General features: G+C 42.5%; 1 protein-coding gene across 9 annotated transcripts in view; it reads left to right on the plus strand.

The window, feature by feature from the left end:
- The window catches only part of myt1b (myelin transcription factor 1b), a 139,183-nt gene that overhangs the window by 88,735 nt on the left and 31,651 nt on the right, over positions 1-18,797 (plus strand). For 6 of the 9 annotated variants that reach the window (XM_085144861.1, XM_085144858.1, XM_085144862.1 and 3 more), the window contains exon 3: positions 17,199-17,305. In XM_085144861.1, the coding sequence (XP_085000987.1) occupies positions 17,199-17,305 (107 nt within the window). Of the gene's footprint in view, positions 1-8,540; positions 8,750-12,133; positions 12,157-12,353; positions 12,498-17,198; positions 17,306-18,797 lie in introns of those variants that run through there. The other 3 variants (XM_085144863.1, XM_085144865.1, XM_085144866.1) reach the window with 3 other exon arrangements.

Raw genomic sequence — 18,797 nt, forward strand, 5'->3', positions numbered from 1 at the left:
CTCAATGAAGGATTAGATGTTTCATTGATGCGTCTACAACACAGTCAGGTCTTTCTTTGCTGCTCTATCACTGTGAACAGATAAACTACGTGTGCAAGTAAAACAAGTTGAGGCTGAAGAAAAAGATGACAGCATCAGTGAGCCATCTTGAATTTAGCTAGGGCTAGTTGGTTACTATGGCTACCATTTATGTATACATATGGTGTATATACTAACTCTTGACACACACTTCTTTAGACCTGACCTTCTTCCCTCCCTCCTTCACTATCATAGCTTCATTCACAATCGGCCCTCTCCCATTCTCCTCCCCACCAGCATAATAACATTTGCATACAGATGTCTCACTTGTGCTGATAATGCATTCACCAGTCTGTGTGTGTGTGTTTGTGTGCAGTTTGCAACTCTAATCAGCTGACATCTGAGCACAGGTTAAGGCTTCAAGGCAGAGCAGCACGTGCAACCTTTTGGGGGAAAAAAGCCTCATTACTGTCATTATCGGCGTCATTATCAGAAGTAAGACAGCTTCTTTGGCTTGGAAAAATAGCAGCAGAAAGAAGGCTCCAAAGTGAGTGATTTAGGAGTGATTTGGGGGAGGAAGTGAGGTTGGAGTGATGGGAGAATTGAGAGGAAAAAAAACACTCCTTCTACTTTGCTGGAACAACTGTGCCTGGCAGACTGAAGTAAAAAAGGGGATTGAGTTGAACTTGTCAGGGCCAGGTTCTAAATCTGTGGTCCTTCCCCCGCCCTCCCTCTGTCTCTTTTTCTTCTTCTTCTTCATCTTCTTCTTGTAGCATTTTCTTCTCTTGCCTCATGAAACAAGCCACCTACACTTTAGGACATCTGCTAAGCTGATTTTCTGGAGCTTAGCAGCACCACAGTGGTATCAAAGAGATTAGGTGAAACAACATCCAACTCTGGCTTTGTGCTGTGTTTCAATAATGTAGCGCCGTGCGACCATGCGCAAGTGTTTGTTGTGCCTGTTTTGCCTCCAGTGCACGCTTTGCTTTGCTCGGCTGTGTATGTGTGTGGGTGTGCGTATTATGCTCAGTGTTATAGTGCCATAAGTCACAGAGCTGGTGTAATACAGTTGGATCTGGAGTGTGAGCTTTTTTTGTGTGTAAGGATTCAGACGGCATAACCAGAGAGCTGCTTCAGAGGATCTCTCAAGTCTTTGTTTTTGAGCCAAGCCCATTATCACTGGAGAAAAATAATTTCCATAAAATAAACTGGTGTTTGGCTGTGCTGGAAATACACTAAATGTTAGGACTTACTATTGCCTTGCGAGGCCTTACACTAATGCATACTTGTATTTTCCTTTTTCTCACGTAGATATGCACCACATATGTGTTCACTTGGTGTTCTCCTGCCATACATTTGGTAATGAAAGGGGTGCTTTATGAAGCAAAGTAACTATACTGAACTGAATTATGCATGCATGATGGCTAACACTTAGTAACTATCCACACACGTAATTAAGTAGTGAAATGTAATAATGTAATTTATCCCTCTGGGTTTAGGGTTTAAATAATTGCTGCAGAGTCAGCCGACTGTGCATTATGTGTGTGTGTGTGTGTGTGTGTGTGTGTGTGTGTGTGTGTGTGTGTGTGTGTGAGAGAGAGAGAGAGAGAGAGAGACCATGGTTGCATGCTTTCTTTTTATTCCTTATGTGTGAGACAGAGATCAAAAAAGGGAGTTCTCAATTAGTTTTTTTCTTTCTCTCTAGCAGCTTTCACTTTTTTGTGTTCACTAACTAGAGAAAAAAGAGTGAAGAGGGAAAAAAGAGGGAGCGGGAGGGAGAAGGAGGGGGTGAAAGAAGAAAAGAGAGCAAGCCAAAGAGCGTCGGGTGCTGTGTCAGTCTGATATTTTCCGTAGTGACAGCTGGGCCCAGAAGCTCAGACCCTTTTCTTCTGGCACACAAAGCCCATTAAGTATGCCACTCGCTCAATGGCCCCCACAGCCTCCAAATTGCTCCAAGCTCCTCCCTAAAGTGTGGCAGCCTTTGTCATTGTAATCAGGCCTTGTTTTTGAAGTGCTGCCTGTATTTACCGCTGCTCAGGCTGCATATTTGCCAAGCCTGCTGCCGCTGCTGCTGCCCGGTCTGAGAGGGGGTGAGAAACTGTACATGGAGAGGGCTAAAAGACAGGGAGGGAAAGATAAGAGATGGAAAGCTGGAGAGAGAAAAAGAGGAGATGGAAGCAGTTGTCGACATGAGTAGAGAGAGGATGAAAGGATGGGAGGGGTCAAGTGTGGAGAGAAGGTGCGGTGACTACAGATGAAGAAAGCGAAGTGAAGAAATCAGCCTGGAGAGGCCTGGAAGAATTTGACTTATCGACTTTGGATGGTGACAAGGGGTCAGGCGGGCGACCTCAGCGGGGGCACAGAGTGTAGGACGCAGGGGGGAGGAGTGTGCTGGGATGCTAGTCTGTACCACTGGATTGACAAGGAGGGGGGTGGAAGGGGAGGGCTTATTTACAACTCTGATGCTGCATTGTGGCTCAAGCTCACTTTAAGATATTCATATTCAAGTCAGAGAAAAAGAGAAAAAGTCCTGCAGTGTAGATTTGTGTAAGTGACAGGCAACGTGACAGAGCGGTACAGAGGAGCAGACGACGCAGAGGAGCTGGACGACGTGATGCCTTTTGGCAGAGCTGCCCCCCACTCCCACCCACCCCATGGGGAGGCTCAGGCTGCGGATGGGGTTGGGTACGCAGGGGAGGGGTCTCTAGAGATGACGGTCATCAGAAGTGGCATCCAGACCCAACTTTGTCTGTCTCTTGGCCTTTTCCTTTCACTCTGAGTGTATGTGTGTGCACGCCTGTTACAAATTCATAACTCCCACAAAAGACAGAGGAAGGAGAAGGGGAATCTGTGAGTAATGAAGAGCTACAGGCAGCTTGTGTCTTCATCATGCTACAACAACATATATTTTGACTGCATATGAGTTGATTATGGTGGTTCACAGTTTTAGAGCTAAGTGCACATTCGAGGTGTAGATTAAAATGGATGTTACTTGCTATCATCTAGAGCTCACAAAACGTCTGATATAGATATGTCATTCTATGTCAAACATCTGACCTCTTACAGATTGTTGTGGATTGGATAAGCAGATGGATGGATGAAAGGAAACAGTGATGTAAATGTATGATTATTCATACACAGTATTTGAATTGACGTTGTTTCCAATTCGCAGCACTGCATTTCACAAATGAGGGCCACTCTGCATCATTTGTTTTGTATTAGGTCTTGTTTAAAACAATAAAAAATAAAAATGGTAAATGTCAATGAGCATATACACAGATATAGATGTATCTGTGATATGCTCACTAACACTTGGCTTACCCATGCTCGAAACTTACCCGTTAAGCTTCGAGGACGACAGTGAACTTAACTATGCTTGTGGTTTCAACCAGCCACAAGACTCTTAAGAAATCAGGGAGTACTTTGACTCCTTCTCCTCAGTGTTTCTCCTCAGGATTTCCTTTATAAAATATCATCAGTTTCTCAGATAATGAGGTCAGTGATGTTCAGGTTTCAGATGGCTCTCTACATCCAGTCTTCAGGCAGTGTTTACTCTTGGATCTGTATGATATGTGTGTGGTCTACATCCACCTGCTATTGACATGTTCCGATTAGGAGGGACAGCCAATCAGAGGTAAGGTGGATTACAGAGAGGGGTACAGTGTTCCAGTCAGAGGTTGAACTGAAAGCCTGCAATAAGGATTGTTCCGAGCTACGGCTCATTCAAAGTTACCTAAACAGTGTTAAAAAATAAATGTATGGAGCTGGGAATTGGCAGCATCTCTTCATGTAGTTTATTATATTGTGACTTGTATCTTATCATGGGCTATTATGGCACATAATGGTCTTTTTTATTTTACTCTTTTTGTGTACAGCGCTTTCTAAATGTTTGTCTGTGACATGTGTTTAATAAATAAACTTTACTTGCTTACACCTGAGAACCATGGGAATGCTAACTCTGTTTCAAAATGTGAACATTTTAAGACTGTTTGTGCATTTATATCACTTTGTCACATATCCACAATACATAAAAACAAGGAAATTCAGAAGCAGTCTAACGTCTATAAGATTTTACACTATACGCTAGTCTAATGGCAACTATGATTTGATTTTATCCACCAGTTGAATTGCTAAGGCTTAGCTGTCATGATACGCACTTCCATTGTAAGTGATGTTGGACATAGTCCTCATGTCACCAAAAATACATGAGATAGTTTAGGCAAAAGTAACATGGCTCTCTGTTTGTATCAGCTTTTCTTTTGCTCAGCAGGAACAAATAATGGGGAAACACAAAAAGGAAACTACTTAAAGCAGACCTGAAACTATTAAGGGAAATCAAAACATATTTACTATTTTGATTGATCTATAGTTCAGTCTTCAAAGCTGTGAAGAATACCAAAACCCTGCTTTCAAAGACATCACCTTGGATTTCTACTTTATTTTCCCTCAGTCTGTTTAACATTTAACAAAACAAAGTGGGGGTCTTTACATTTTAGATGCGGAGTTCTTGCACAGCCTGTACATGTAGTGCCCATTTCTCCATCAGCAATTCTGTTTTCAGATAAAGTCCTGCTGTGATCTTCTCCATGACAAACATCATCTTAACCCTTTCTCTCAGTGCTTTTAGGGGTGGGGGGTTATGGTTTTAGCTGAAAGATAGCAAATCTTTGCTTTCCTACAAGCAGCAGAAGAGATCTGACTGGATGATTTTATTTAGTTAATCTGCAGATTAATTAACAATGCAAATACTCATTATTTGCAGCCTTCTTATTTCATTAAAAAATTTGAAGTCATGTCTATCAGAAGATATTTCAGTATGGGTGTGTTATTATTTTAGACCAGCCTGAAAAAAGTGAAGCGGTCCTTTAGCAAAACACTGCTGGGTGGACATTTAAAATCATGGATTTCTCAGAAACCCAAGCACTAGTGGCTTATCTGTATCTAATGAAAGCTGACATATATGGGTATGATAAAGATGCATGCATGTTAGAGAGAAAGAAGAAGCAAGGTTGGGGGTATGACAGTAAGAGAGGGGTTGGAGGGAGGGGGCATGTAGAAAAATAAAGTTGTCATGTTATGAATCTGATTGTTGTCACAACAGTGGACTCTGGTGTCCATCTGTGCACGAAACCAGGATGTGTTTCTGTGTCAAAGTGAGCATGCGTCTAGTTGCTATTTTTTTTAAAAAGAAATAAAGCTCTTTATTTTCCTTAACAAATTATTCACAACGTTCACATCATTTGTTAGTTCAAACACAAATTTGCTCATTTATCAAAGAGAAAAACTTTTTCCCTTCCAGTGGAGCACTGACCCTTACGTCTTTCCACCAGCGCAGCCCAAAGTTGTTCCAAATCGAGATGCTGAATAATGATAATGAAAGCGTAGGAGTGAACATTTAAGAGGACTTTTGAATAACGATGATGATGAAGATGGAGTGAAATTTCCATTAATTAACTCACGGGAGTCATTTTCTCAACAATGTTCTGTTTCTTGCTCGTCCCTGTGTGTGTTTCTGTGTGTATTTGTTTAAACTTTATTGTCACTGGTGTCTCTAGGACAGCTGGAGGCTATGTCAGAGTTCAGCTGCTTGTTATACAGAGCAGAGAATGAGAGGAGAGAGGGTTGGGGGTGGGGTGGTATGGTGTGGGGAGGAGTGTTCGCATTCATTTGTGTGCGTTTGCATATGCCTGTGAATGTGTAGTGTTTGTGTGTGTGTGTGTGTGTGTGTGTGTGTGTGTCTCTGTGTGTACGTGAGTGTGTCTGTGCGTGTTTAGTCCTATCTGGGTAGTGGAACAGAAGGGTGAAGGGGGGTGAATAGTGAAGTTAATGGGCTAATGAGAGCACCGTGCTTAGGAAGAATATAAGAGGCTGTCTGGCATGGCCAGATAAAAAAAACTTGCAGAGGCATTAGTGGAAACCCAGCAGTCCTCCTTAACGGCGACACGTTCTTTGTCCACGCACACCAAAAGCCACTTTAATATGCAGGGAATTCATTATAGATGTGCTTCTTTCGTTTTTTGGAGCCATAAAAGCAAAGAGATGGAGAGTGAAGGGATGTGGAGGGCAGATGTGTAAACTAGAAAACCACATCCAACTTTTTAGGAGCATTAGTTTCAGTTTAATGTTTAGATATGGTTAGTTTTGTTGTTTACTCGATGATAAGAATAAACATGAAAACTATGCTTCAGTTAAAGGCTGTGTCGGTCAGATATTTGTTGACAGCATTTAGAACCACACTTCCATGCACATTCAAGTAAGTTTAGCTCAGATGCGCACGGCTAAAACTAAAATTCATCTAGTCAGTTTCATTTCATTCAATGTTTAGTTCAGTAATCAAAGTTTGGGCTCAAATAAGCGGTTTAAGTTGATTTTGTTTTATTTGATCTAGTTGGACTTCTTAGTTTTAAGTAATTTTTTAGTTTAGTTTAGTTTAGTTTAGTTTAGTTTAGTTTAGTTTAAGCCCTGTGGCAGCATGTAGAGCTTGTACCACACCTTTTACCTTATGTCAGCTGGAACAGGTTACAGTCCCTCTGCAACCCCATTTAAATAAGCCTCCAACAGTCTGTTTAAGGGCATTTGCAGCAGCTGTTTCAGTTATGTTTAGTTTAGCTTCATTTAATTTAATCTGTTGGAGTTTAGTTTTGGTTGACACAGGTTGAGTTGAGTTTAGCGTACACAGTTGTTGTTAGCTGTTCAGATTTGTCTATTTGTTTTTTTAATTCAGTTACATTTTATTTGAATATCTTTAGTCTTCAGTGTTGAAAATTCAGGCTTTATGAAGCAAGTTAAGGGAATTTTCTTTGGGTCAATAGGAATGCATTTTGTGCAGATTTGGTACATTTGTTACAGTACAAACAGGCTAGGAGCGAGTTTTGTGAATTTAGTTTTGTTTTCTTTAATTTTGTCTTTCATTTTCTATTTTCCAGCTTGGTGAAACAATTATTGACTTGTTCTAATAATTCCTTTTTTATGATGAAGACTGGAAATTTGACTGTAGTCAGACTGTGTTAATTTACTGTGCTGTCACAGCTTAGTTTAGTTTGGGGGGATTTTAAAAGTTTTTCCAAGTCATCCAAGTTCTTTTTATTTTTGTTTAATTTAGCAGCATTGATTCTTCTAATAATGTATACAGGTAGTTTAGCTTGGTTTAGTCACTTACATCTACTGTGCTTACACAGAAAGGGAAAGTTGAATTCAGTGTAGTTTAGTTTATTTATTGTGACCATTCAAGTTTAGAAGTGAGTCAAGCAAATGTGGGTTTTTTTTTTGGTTTTGCTTGAGTTTGTCTTTTAGCTTACTCTAGTAACATATAGTTATTTGCTAGCGAAGCTTATACTCTAGTTAAGGATAATGAAATTTAGTTTAATTCACTTCAATTGAGTAAAAATGTTCAGCTTTATCTCAGGCTTGTGAAAAATAATTAAGTGGAGTATTTTTAGTTTAGTTTATTTTTTTTATAATTTAGTTTAGCAACAAATATTGTCAATATAAAAAAATACAATATGTAAGCTACATAGTGTATTTGTGTTTAAAAAAATATTTAATTTAGATTAAGAGTTTGTTTAGTGTAGTTTGTTTCGTTTCAGTGCATTTATTAGTGAGCAGTGATTAATTTATTTAAACTGTAGAGGATGAAGGGAGGCTAATCTGAGATGAGCTGGTTTTACATTAACACTACAAATTTTTAAAGTGTAGACAAGCACACGCCTCCATGAAAGGAGAGGATATTGTTTGGCAATGTGCAACTCTCTTCAACAAACAATAGCAATAAGCAATCAGAACATTAAATGTACATGAAAAGGCTGTAGAATGTGTTGAGGTTGCTTTACCCCCATTACATCTTGGAGAGATGGGGATGGGGGTAATGGGAGCAAGCAATGGGAGAGCTCATTATCTGGCAGACCATCTGCTATTGGGAGGGAGGAACTGTCTGTCTGTCCCAGACACAGACGCTCTGAATAGGCCTGGAGTTCCAGTGAAAATGCTCCTCTAACTTCCCTAAATTAGCTGTACATCTGGTACATTTGGTCACACGTGATGAGGGAGGCTGATGGAAACTGACCAATCATGTTTTTTAAAAAAAAAAGTAGAGAAAAGAAAAGAGATGTTGCTAACATAAGCAGAATGTAGAAAAAAATATACCTTGCTTTAATTCCATGTTTGTTTACAGCTAGATTCATCATTCTGCAGCTCAGTTCTGCTTCATTACGTGTCCATGCAGTTGTCCACGAGTTTGTGGTGGACTTGTGAGATATTTTTGATCTAATCCCGCGAAGCTCTTTGTGCAACATGTTTGAATCTATGTTTGATGTCTGTGGAAGTTTTCAGTGCAGCAGCATGTGCAGGTTGATGTAAATGAAGCAGATGAGAGTTTATGTGCATTCAGTCAGCTCGCTGGGGGAGCGTGAGTGTGAAAAGTTGCCCGGCGCAGCAGATGCTCTTTGTTGCTGTTGTTCGGGCTATTGTTGTTGAAAGCTGACACTGAAGGGGCGGGATAGGCTCCAGCTCTTGGCAGCAGGAGGGCAGCCCTCCTTCCTATTGGCTCCCGCGCGTGTCGGTCAGTGGTCTGTCACCGCCCCTCGTCACTTCGTCGGGAAGTTGAAGTAAAGTTTGAGCAACTTTGTTAGGCTGAAGTAAACTTGCCAGCAGCACTTGACGGCCGCTGCGGGACTTTTCAGAGGGACCGAGAGAAGGAGCACCGCAGAGATGAAGCTGTGCCGCACTTTTCTAGGTTCGTATCGCTCACTTTTTTAAACTGTAGAGGAGCAACTTTGAAACTTGGTGTTTAAACTTTGTGCCTCGGCATCTCCATCTCTCTTTAGAATCATTGTGCTGACGCAGATATAAACAGACAGTCAACAGACACGCTCCGGAACTTTGTTTTAAAAAGTTGCAGCAGCTCTGTTAGCGTCCAAGAAATAAATAAATAGAAATTTTTAAAAAAAAAATCCCTTTCGAGACATTGTGACCATCGCTGTACTGAATTAAAAGACGCTTACAGCTATGTCTGGTTACACCAGTTGTAACTTTAAAACTTCACGGGGCAAACTCATCGCATGCAAGCATTTCGAAATAAACTTAAGAAATGTAAACTTGAGTTCTGAGCACACAGCAGAGATAAACTCCAGCCTCCAGATAAAAACTGGCCAGACAAAGGACAGTTGGTCCCTGGGGGACCGTGTGGCCCCGGTACCATGGGGACACTGCCAAAGCTGCGGGCTTATTAAAAAGGTTTTTTTTCTTTCTCTCTCTCGGAGTGTGTGTGTGTGTTTAGTCTGTCGGCTTGTTCCATCTGTCGAGGGACTATAGGGGCCTCCCCCGGTCCCATCCTAAGCGCTCACTCAGCTGCTGCCCCCATGTAATATTTATACTGGCTGCCTGCACTCCGCACAATATAGCCACCATACAAGAGCTATAGTGCTGCAGGCCTCTGCCATCTGCATCTGCAGACAGACTTTAGAACAACAGAGGAACAAGTTTTCCCAGCTCGTGCACCGGCTGCTCGATTACTCACACTCAGCCTTCAGAAGAAAGTTTTTGTTTTCAGTTTTCATTTCTCAAAATAATAGCCACAAGGGGCGACCGATTACAAATGTTAAACTGTGCCAACATAGGCTTATACAAAGTGACACGGTGTATTTTACTTTTTCTTTCCGAATGAGGTGAGTTTACCCGTGTCTTACCCTTCAAAATAAAAGGCAAGAACAAGTGAATGGCTTGATATTGTAAAGTTTTCAAACGTATACATTAAATAGGTTTAGATCTGTCCATTCATGAAAGTGATATTTATTTTATTTATTTATTTATTTATTTGGGGGGGGGGGGGGTCAGTTTGGGGTGAGTATGGAAAATAGTTTTATATATATTTATATATGTTTTCAACGTAAAAACGTAAATAGATCGACTATAAATACGAGTCATTAGATATTTAAATTAAAGACAGTTTAATTTTCAGAGCTTGGACTTATAAAAGCTGCATTCTGCTTTGTTTATTTCAGTTTATATTAAGGATGAAATGATTGTACTTTATTTTGTCAACGTTTCCGTTCAAAAAAATAAATAAAATACAGTGGTGATATGATAAAGTTTTTAGACCTTTAAATGGAATAAACATTAGTTTTGGATATTCATTTTCATAGATTTGGCATTCCGTTTTGTCTGTATTAGTTTATAACGAAGGCAAATATGGTTCAAGTTTTATCCTTCAAAATAAAAGCCACAACAGTAAAAAAAAACACCAACAACAAAAACCCACCCACTTGGTACTCTTGTGACAGTGTGTTCAACAGTATTGAATAAAGTTTACATGTAAGCATTCATATTATTAGTGTAAAATGATTTTACTTGAAACCATAAGATTTACCTTTTAAAATAAAATGTGAAAAACTGACAAGTTTGAAGCAACGTTATTGATTATTGGGACAAATGGAGCAATATTCCCTATTTTTAAAGGTGAAATATTATCATTTTAAAAATAGGACATTTGTTTGATGCCATTAAAGTTAGCTGATGGTAGATAGTTAGTGTCAACAGTGGGCAGACAAACGCTTTTGTTGCCTCAACAATGAGCTGTAGTAGATATTGTTTGCCAGAGCTGTCCACGGTTCTGAACACGCACAGAATCTCTGGAGCAGCACTTTGGAGCTGTCCGCAGTGCTGATAGCAGCGAGCGATTGTGATTTGAGATTTGAGGCCTTTTCTCTCTTCTCTTTTACCGCCAGAAACCCTCCGTGTGTCTCTAGTTCACACCTGACCTACAGGCCTCAACTTTGCGACACCGGTCCACCCTGTGCTGGATCATGGCCCGGGATATTTCCTATCCCCCCCCCCCCTCTCTTTTGTTTATTGGGTTGTCGATGGCGTTGTTGTGAATCCCTTCTCTCTCTCTGCGTGTCTCTTTCTGCACACCACTGTCTGAAATCATACTGATGGCGGCGTGCACGGCCGGTGATTGATTTCAGCTCCAATGCATAACAATGGGATTTCACAAAAAGAGCCTGCTGCAAAGAGATAAGAATTTAATAGAATTTCTGAAAGCTGAAGGTTGGGCTTTTTGAATATTCCCTACGTGCGCGGCGTGGAGACAGCAGATAAAGGATGGCATTTGTGGGGACTATTCTCAAATGGCTTGTAATGAATGGTTGTCATTTCCACTAATGGTTTCAAAACGGCAAAGCAAAAAGCATGATGTGAGCAACATTTGGGAGTGACTCCAAGTTGCTCTGTTAAGACCGGCTGTTTGTTGTTCGGAGCTGCGGCGGTCAGCCTAAAAACGATGAGCAGATCAGGAAGTGAGAGTGATTAGTTGTCTTAGTAAACTCCTGCTTCTCTTTTTATTCAAACCAATATCGCACTTCAGTCCTTTCGTCGCCTCCCCTGAGCATAAATATTTTTTATGCTCGGGGGAGACATATAATCCCCCTCTTTGCCTATATGTCGTTAACCCCCACCCACTTCTTCCCATACGGAGGAGTTATCAGATGCTGTCAGCGCTGCGCGCATATCCAGACTCTGCTACTACATCAATTCACGGTCCTCGACTAAAAAAAAAAAAAAAAGTCCCCCTGAATGAATTATTGGACGGTACCACTTTCCGGGGTGCGTTGGGGGTGGTGAAGGATTACAGTAATGCTTTTGGGGGACATCAAGAACTTGTCAGCGGGTGAAATGTATAAAACATGAGCTAATTCTGGTGTCTAATATTGTGTTGGAGCCCAGAGGCGTAGAGATGCTTCACCAACGATTACACGCTGATAATGGTGTTTATGGGATGTTTGGAGAAATGGAAACTTTATTTTCATATGTCGGAAATGGCGCGCAGTTAGAGTCAAATCTGGTTTAAAGTTGTACGTTTCGCTGGCTTGAGAGATGCTTAGGAGAGAGGAAGGACGAAAGTCAGGGAGGGGTGTGTGTTTGTGTGTGTGCACATATGCCCATTGAGTTAGTGTGTAGTAAGAGGGGACTTCAAGCCCTGCCCATCTGATGCTGGAGGTTTTACTACAGCTTCCGTGATGTCATGGCAAAGGGCGGAGGGAGGAGTTGAAAGGGGCGGGTGGGGAGTTGAGAGGGGATGGGATGGATGGAGGGAGGAAGGGAAGGGTGGAGGGAGGGGGTGGTACAATGGCTCATGAGGGAAAGGTAAGTCAATATTACGTTTTTTCTCCCCTCCTCGCTGACAAAGGCAAATGAAGCCATGTTTTTTGCTTACAAACAAGTAACATCTTAACGCCCGGATACGGAGCCGTGCGCCGATGCGCTGCGCAGGAGAGGCCGGTGCAACCTTCAGCTCGCTCTTCTTATTTATCACATCTGGACGTTTGGAACGGGATAGACGATTGCTTTTTACAAGAAAAAAACAAACACAGAGCGCTTTTACTCGGGATATCGTGTCTCTTTAAAGAAAACTACTTGGCCTGCAACTCTGAAAAGAGAGCGAGAACGCGGCTCCGAAACCACAGAGGAAATATTATCGGATACAGGTAATCAGAAATGTTTTGAGTGTTTAGATCTGTGATGATTCACCTGGAATTACCCAGCCTTTGTGCGTGACTTTGATTCTGTGTGATATTTAAAAGCATCCCCCCACAGCGCGATTTAGCACCGGTTTAGTGTTGATGTCACATTTTTATATTTCCTAATTCCCCGGTGTGGATTAAAACTTACCCACAGCTGCGATCTCCCCACAGTTTGACCTGATTTTTTTTCTTCTTTTTTCCATTTATTTACGTTGTCAGCTGCTATTAGTATTTTCCGCTCAGGATGGAGATGAAGCTATATTTTAGCCCCTTCCATGCTGCGTGTGTTTACACCGGCGCCGTGTAATAAGTGGGAATAAACCAACTATGGCGCTTTCTCGGAACCTCAGTTGATACGTGCACTTCTCTGCCACTCTGCCCGTGTCGAATAGTTCATCATCAGAGTGTGGGGCTTGAAGAAGACACACTCAGTACGATGCTCCATCCTTTGCTCCGTCCTCTAGTTTCACCTTCCTGTCTCCAGGAATACATTTGCTCGTTTACTGTACCACGTCCCACCCTTTCTAGTAAATTGAGATATGTGTGCAGAGTTTGTATTATTAGAAAGGTAGCGCAGCAGGAGTCCTGCGTGTGTTTGTGTGTGGACAGATGGATGGATGGAGTGAGTGTGATTGCGAGAAAGAGAGAAAGGCAAAGGGAAGGATGGAGGGAGGGGTTGACCATTTGATCCTCTGCAGCAAAAAACAGAGATGCTCTCTTCAAATGTCAGCCGCCTTTAGTAGTGCGCAGATGAAAAAAAAAGTCCTCAGAAGCGCACTGAAAATAGACGCCGGGGAGGGGAGCCTCGAGTGGCACGTTTCACTGGATCTTTTCGGACTGTGGCACGGTGCAGAAAGCGAGCCCGTGCGTCTGTGCTGTTGTTGTTTTTTTCTTGTTTTTTATCCCTCACACCCCCACTCCCTTCTCTTGCTCACCCCACCTTCTTGCCTTGCTTAGATGGCCGCGTGATGTGTGCGCCTCGCGGCTTGTCAAAGCACCCGCGTCCTAAGATGGAGGAAAGAGATGGGGCTGCCGATGATGGTGATACACAGAGTGTTATGTCACCCGCTCTTTAAGTTTCTCCCCACTCCTCTGTAGCAGTAGTAACCTCAGAAGAGAGTGGAAGAAACTTGAGCTGCCCGTCAGGAAAGCTTTCGGCGTTACTTTGCTTCCTGGTTTTCGCCGTTGGAAACGCGGACTTTAAACGGCAGAATGTCTCCGCTGCTTTTAAATATCTGCGGCTTTAAAATAGTTTTTACAATCTTCCTCTGGAGTTGGTTAAAGCTAATTTAAATGCATAGAAAAAGCATCCGCAGGACTATTGTTTGGCTTAATGTAGAATAAATACCGAGCCACACATGTAATGCATCCTAGGCAGAAAAGATAAAACACCTATTGTTTTTCTTCTGTTTACGTTTCCAGTGAAATGTAGCCTAGTTTTGGAGGGGGATTACCGAATTAGGTTATTGGTGCCTTATGCTGCTACAGCAGCGTATAGAGCTGCGTGTAGCAGCCTCTGATATGACCTGCTCCTGTGTGTGTGTTTGTAGTTACTGTGATAGGAGGAAACCTCGCTATTTATGAAGGGTTGAATAGGCTATGGTGAGGACAGCAGGTGCCGGAGGAGGGAGTGCAATAAACGCACTGGAGGAGCAGCTGGGGCCAAATTGCACCCTCGTCATTCAAAGCCTATCAGAAATCTAAGCAATACAAGCAAAGGTCAGGGTTGGCCCTGGCTTTCAGTAGAGAGGAAGCATTTCAACTGAAAGGCTGGAAATAATGAATTTCATGCCCTGCATTGAAATGGGAAATAAATAAAAAAGAAAAGTGAAAATTAATTTAAAAAGCAAGACAAAAGTGCACAGATTCTTCGAGAGAGGAACGCAACTTGGAGAAGTGTTTGGAAAACGGAGAGGTACAGATTTTCAGGTGTGCGGCTCAGTTTAGTCTTAGAAGCAGCGGTTTGTGTCATTTTCTCAGAGGTCAAGGTGACCCTCAGGGGAGCTCCCCCCTCCTAAAAGCTGGTTGCCATGGTGCTGTTGCCTTTCCATCCAATCCCCATCACTAAACTGATAGTAGCATCTTGCAAGCTGCCCCTCTTATAGTCACCTTTCCTGTTTAATTTGCCCTTTAAGCTAGGATCTTTAAATCACAAATTTTCTTTTCACACCTGCCTCATAATCTGGAAACTCTCCTTTCTTTTGTGCTTTGACACAAAGAAACCAACAGAGTAACATGAAACCACCCCGCCGGTGCACAACTTTTGATTTCTCGCTCCCGTCTGCTCAGCTTGCTGTAATCACACTAAGTTGTCTCTAAATCCTGCTTAACAGGGGGCCAGGGGTGTACAGCTGGCCCCAGCGCTGTACACACACTAATGCTGTTACAGACAGTTCACCCTGGTATTTAATCTAACTATGGATTTAGACCTCTTTGCTCTATTGTCCCAGTACAGTAAGCCGCAGTCCTGTAATGGTATTACTTGAGCCTAAACTTTGTTTTCAGGTAAAAGGTTTTCTTTTTTGGATCAGGTATTGATTCTTATCATTTATTTGCTTTCTGTGCAGATAACTGGCAAATTTGCCCCTCAATAACAAAAAAACCCCAAGCTAAAAACCCATTCATTTTGTATTCACTCCCACCTACCGTCTCACTTCTGATTAACCAAACGTCCCCGGTGAATGGCTAATTGTCTCATACTCCTCCAACTTTTGCTGTAAAATAATGAGCTGTGAGTCTTTTAGGTGGAGAAAGAGCAGCATGTGATCAAAGAATCAGAGAGAGCAGATCCTGAGCACGCAAGGTTCAAATTAGTTTTCTAATTTCCTTTTTTTTTGTTGTTCTAAATTTAGCACAAGATGCCAAAGAAGGGTTAATTCTGACACCTCTTTCTGTGATGAATTGCTTCAGCTTTGGTTCCAGCTGTATTTTCTCTGTGTGTGTGTGTTTGCAGCACGAGGTCAGGACTAAGCAGAGTGAACTGGGGGCTGCTGACACACGGCCCCAGGCTATGTGTCCTAATAGAGTGCTGTTATATGTTTGGCATTTAGGAAGGGCTCTCAGCTCCTTGGCCCCAAAACTAACAATACAGGATGGATGCTCACTTCACTTCACTTTAAAAGGAGGGAGAAAGACCAGAGAGGAAGCAAAATAGGCATGTGTGTATGTGTTTGTGTGGAGATAGCTGAGACAGAGATAGAGATGCAGACCTAAAGTATTGCTGCTGTAATCACTTTTTCACTCTGGGGTGGGGTGGTGGTGAAAGTTGATAAACAAGCATTTTGTAAATGGCTGAGCTTTGGTGTGTCAGGGTGTGTGTGTGTGTGTTGGGAAAGGGGAGGGGGTGTTCAAGGGGTCTGCTTCAGGACCCCTTGGATGCGGACACACAGCCTTTTGTTGTCTCGTCCACCATTGCTCTCACTGCTTTTAGTGCGCCACTCTCACTCATGGGTTCACGCACAGGACAGTCAAGCATGGAAATAAAGAATAAAAAAACTTAAGAGAAATGAAAAGGTATGGATGTAGTCAACAAAGGCCGAGGATTTGTTCAGAGAGCTTTAGGTTTTGTTGCCTCAGAAGACTGCTGCAGGATATTTGAAAGAGCTGCATTAGTTATTTAAAAAGATTCTATCTTGAATTCCCACCACAGATTCTGAGTTCTGGGCATGATTGCTCTCAAGCACCACTGCAGCTTCCATTTACATTTTCAACAGAGTGGCCCAAATGCCTGGTCATACAGTCAGTCTAAGCTGAAGGACGCTTTCTCTTTCAGAGTGTTCTGTGTATCCAAGGTGAAAGCTAAAGGTTATATATATATATGTATACATAAATATATGTGTGTGTCTATCTCAAAAAGGATCAGATTTCACTGTACCAGCTCAGCAGTGCTTGAAAACCGAGTGGGAGAAAGAGACAGAGCTGAAGCGACACGAGTTGCAAAGTTCAGCCTTGAGCACTCCCAGAAAAAAGAAAAATCTACACTTTATTTCCCCACCTGATCTTGAAACTACGTCTCTGTTTTGTATTTAACACCTGCACTGGCATCGCTATGAGCACAAAGGGATTTGTAATACTGTGTTTGTCTCAGGCCGTCATCACAAAGATAAACTGAAGAGCTATTACCTTGATGAAAAAAGAGTGAGGGGGGGAGGAAGAAGAGCAGTTTGATTTATGTGCGATTCATTATATGCTAGCCATTCTTCAACCTCTCTCCCCTGACATTGCTCCCCAGCACCACCACCATCACCACTACCACCACCCCGTTTCTTCATATATACGCTCCCTGAAAAGCTTGATAAAAATGCACAAATTTGATTGATTCTAACAGTAGACTGACAGGGATCCCAGCTGGGGCACTTAACTGTGCCTCGGTGTGTGTGTGTATGTGCGCGTGCGCCCACGAGATGCATACATACTTGTCCTTTAGTTAATAAAGGATCGTCTGCAGCACGCTTGAGTGCCCCAACCTTCCCTCAAAGTAAAACCCCCACCCTCTTCTCTCTTCCTTTAACCACACACTGCCCATCTACTGGCGCTGATGATTTCACATGACAACTCTCTCTCTTTTTCCCTTCTTTTTCTTTCTCCCAAATCTGTCCCCTCTCCTAACCCATCCCTTTCTTTTGCCCCACCTCTTGCTCTTGTTTCTTCCTTTTCTACCAACAGAAAATGAGTTTCGGGGCGAGCTGGTGAACCAGCGGTGGACACGAGGCGAGAGGACCAGCAGCCGCTGTCAGGCCTCCCAGAGACTGCAGAGCTATCGACCAATCATGGTGAGTGACAACACAGCCCCCCCTTGTACATCCCCACCCGCTTCATCACTCACCCACACCCCTTTCCAATCTGATTCTGCTTCCTGGGCATTTCCCTCCAATCCCCAACTCAGCAGGGGAAAGTCAAAAAGGGTGGAGGCAGATGGAGCAGAGGGCAATAAAGCAGGTTGTGTATATGTATGTGTGTGTGTGTGTGTGTGTGTGTGTGTGTGTGTGTGTGTGTCTTAGGGTGCAGGGTATTTTAGACAGCCATGCAGGACAGAAAAAACATGAATCAAACAGCACATCAAATCTCCCGCTTGGCCCTGCCCATCTTTTGCCTCGGCCCCACTCAGCTTAGTTAAGCTCAGCGTGGCACAGCTCAGCGTTTTCCTGCTACTGCTGAGTTCACTTCACAGGGTTTTTTTCCTATTGAAACACAATAAAAAAAGAAACTCAAAAGGATGTCCTTGAGCTGCTCATACTTTTTTTAAGTGCATCATATTCTGCCTTATCAGCAGAGGAGAAAAATGCTCCCTTCCACCAACACCCCTTTTCTTCTCTTTAACCTGCTCTGCCGTGTCTAAAACCTCTGACCTGCTTTGCCATCCTTTCAAGGAGGTTTCTCCATTCTGAAAACGACAGTCTGACAGTCCTCTCTGAGATTTTCAGACACAGCCCAAATAAATTCCGGCAAGGACTCCCATTCTCAAAGCAACTCTGAACAAGGAAGGGACTAAAACTTTTACATTTTGAAACTGATAGCCACTGTGACATCACCGATGGGTTTTGGACCTGCAGTCGTAGTTTCCTGGAGCCAGAGGTAAATGAATTTGGACGAGAGGTTGAAGTTATTAACTAGAAAGCCTGGTTTGAAAGCAGCATCTATCTGTGTGACTGAAAAGCACAGACCCACACATGTGAAGCAAAACTGTTGCTATTAATTGCTTATTTTGCTCAGAGCCCCCTTCCCGATTTCTTATTCTCTCTGTTGCACGTATATTTTAGATCATCAAACAAGTGAATACAAATCGCAGTTTTTATATCCCGATTTCATTTATTAATGGAAGAAAGCTATTCAAACCTTCCTGGTGCTGTGTGGAAAAGCGATTTCCCCTAAACCTAATAACTGGTTGGGCCACCCTTGACAGCAAAAACTGCACTCAAGCATCTGCGCTAACTGGCAATTGTCTTTCACTCCACTGTGGAGAAATTTTGGAGTGCTCTTCTTTGATGCCAAGGCATCTCAATTGGATTTAAGGCCAGACCTTGACTTGACCACCTCTTAACCTTTTTTTTTTTTTAGCCATTCAGAGGTGGACTTGCTGTGTATTTTGGATTGTTGCTCTACTGCATAAGTCAGGTGTACTTGAGCTTCAGGGCAGACTTTAGAATTTTCTGGTAGAGAGCAGAATTCATGGTTCTATCAATTATGGCAAATCACAGCGGTTCTGAAACAGCAAAACAGCCTCACAGCATCATACTACCACCACCATGTTTGACTGTTGGCATA

Source organism: Neolamprologus multifasciatus, chromosome 20 (assembly GCF_963576455.1).
Source record: "Neolamprologus multifasciatus chromosome 20, fNeoMul1.2, whole genome shotgun sequence".
NCBI classification, from domain to species: Eukaryota; Metazoa; Chordata; class Actinopteri; order Cichliformes; family Cichlidae; genus Neolamprologus; species Neolamprologus multifasciatus.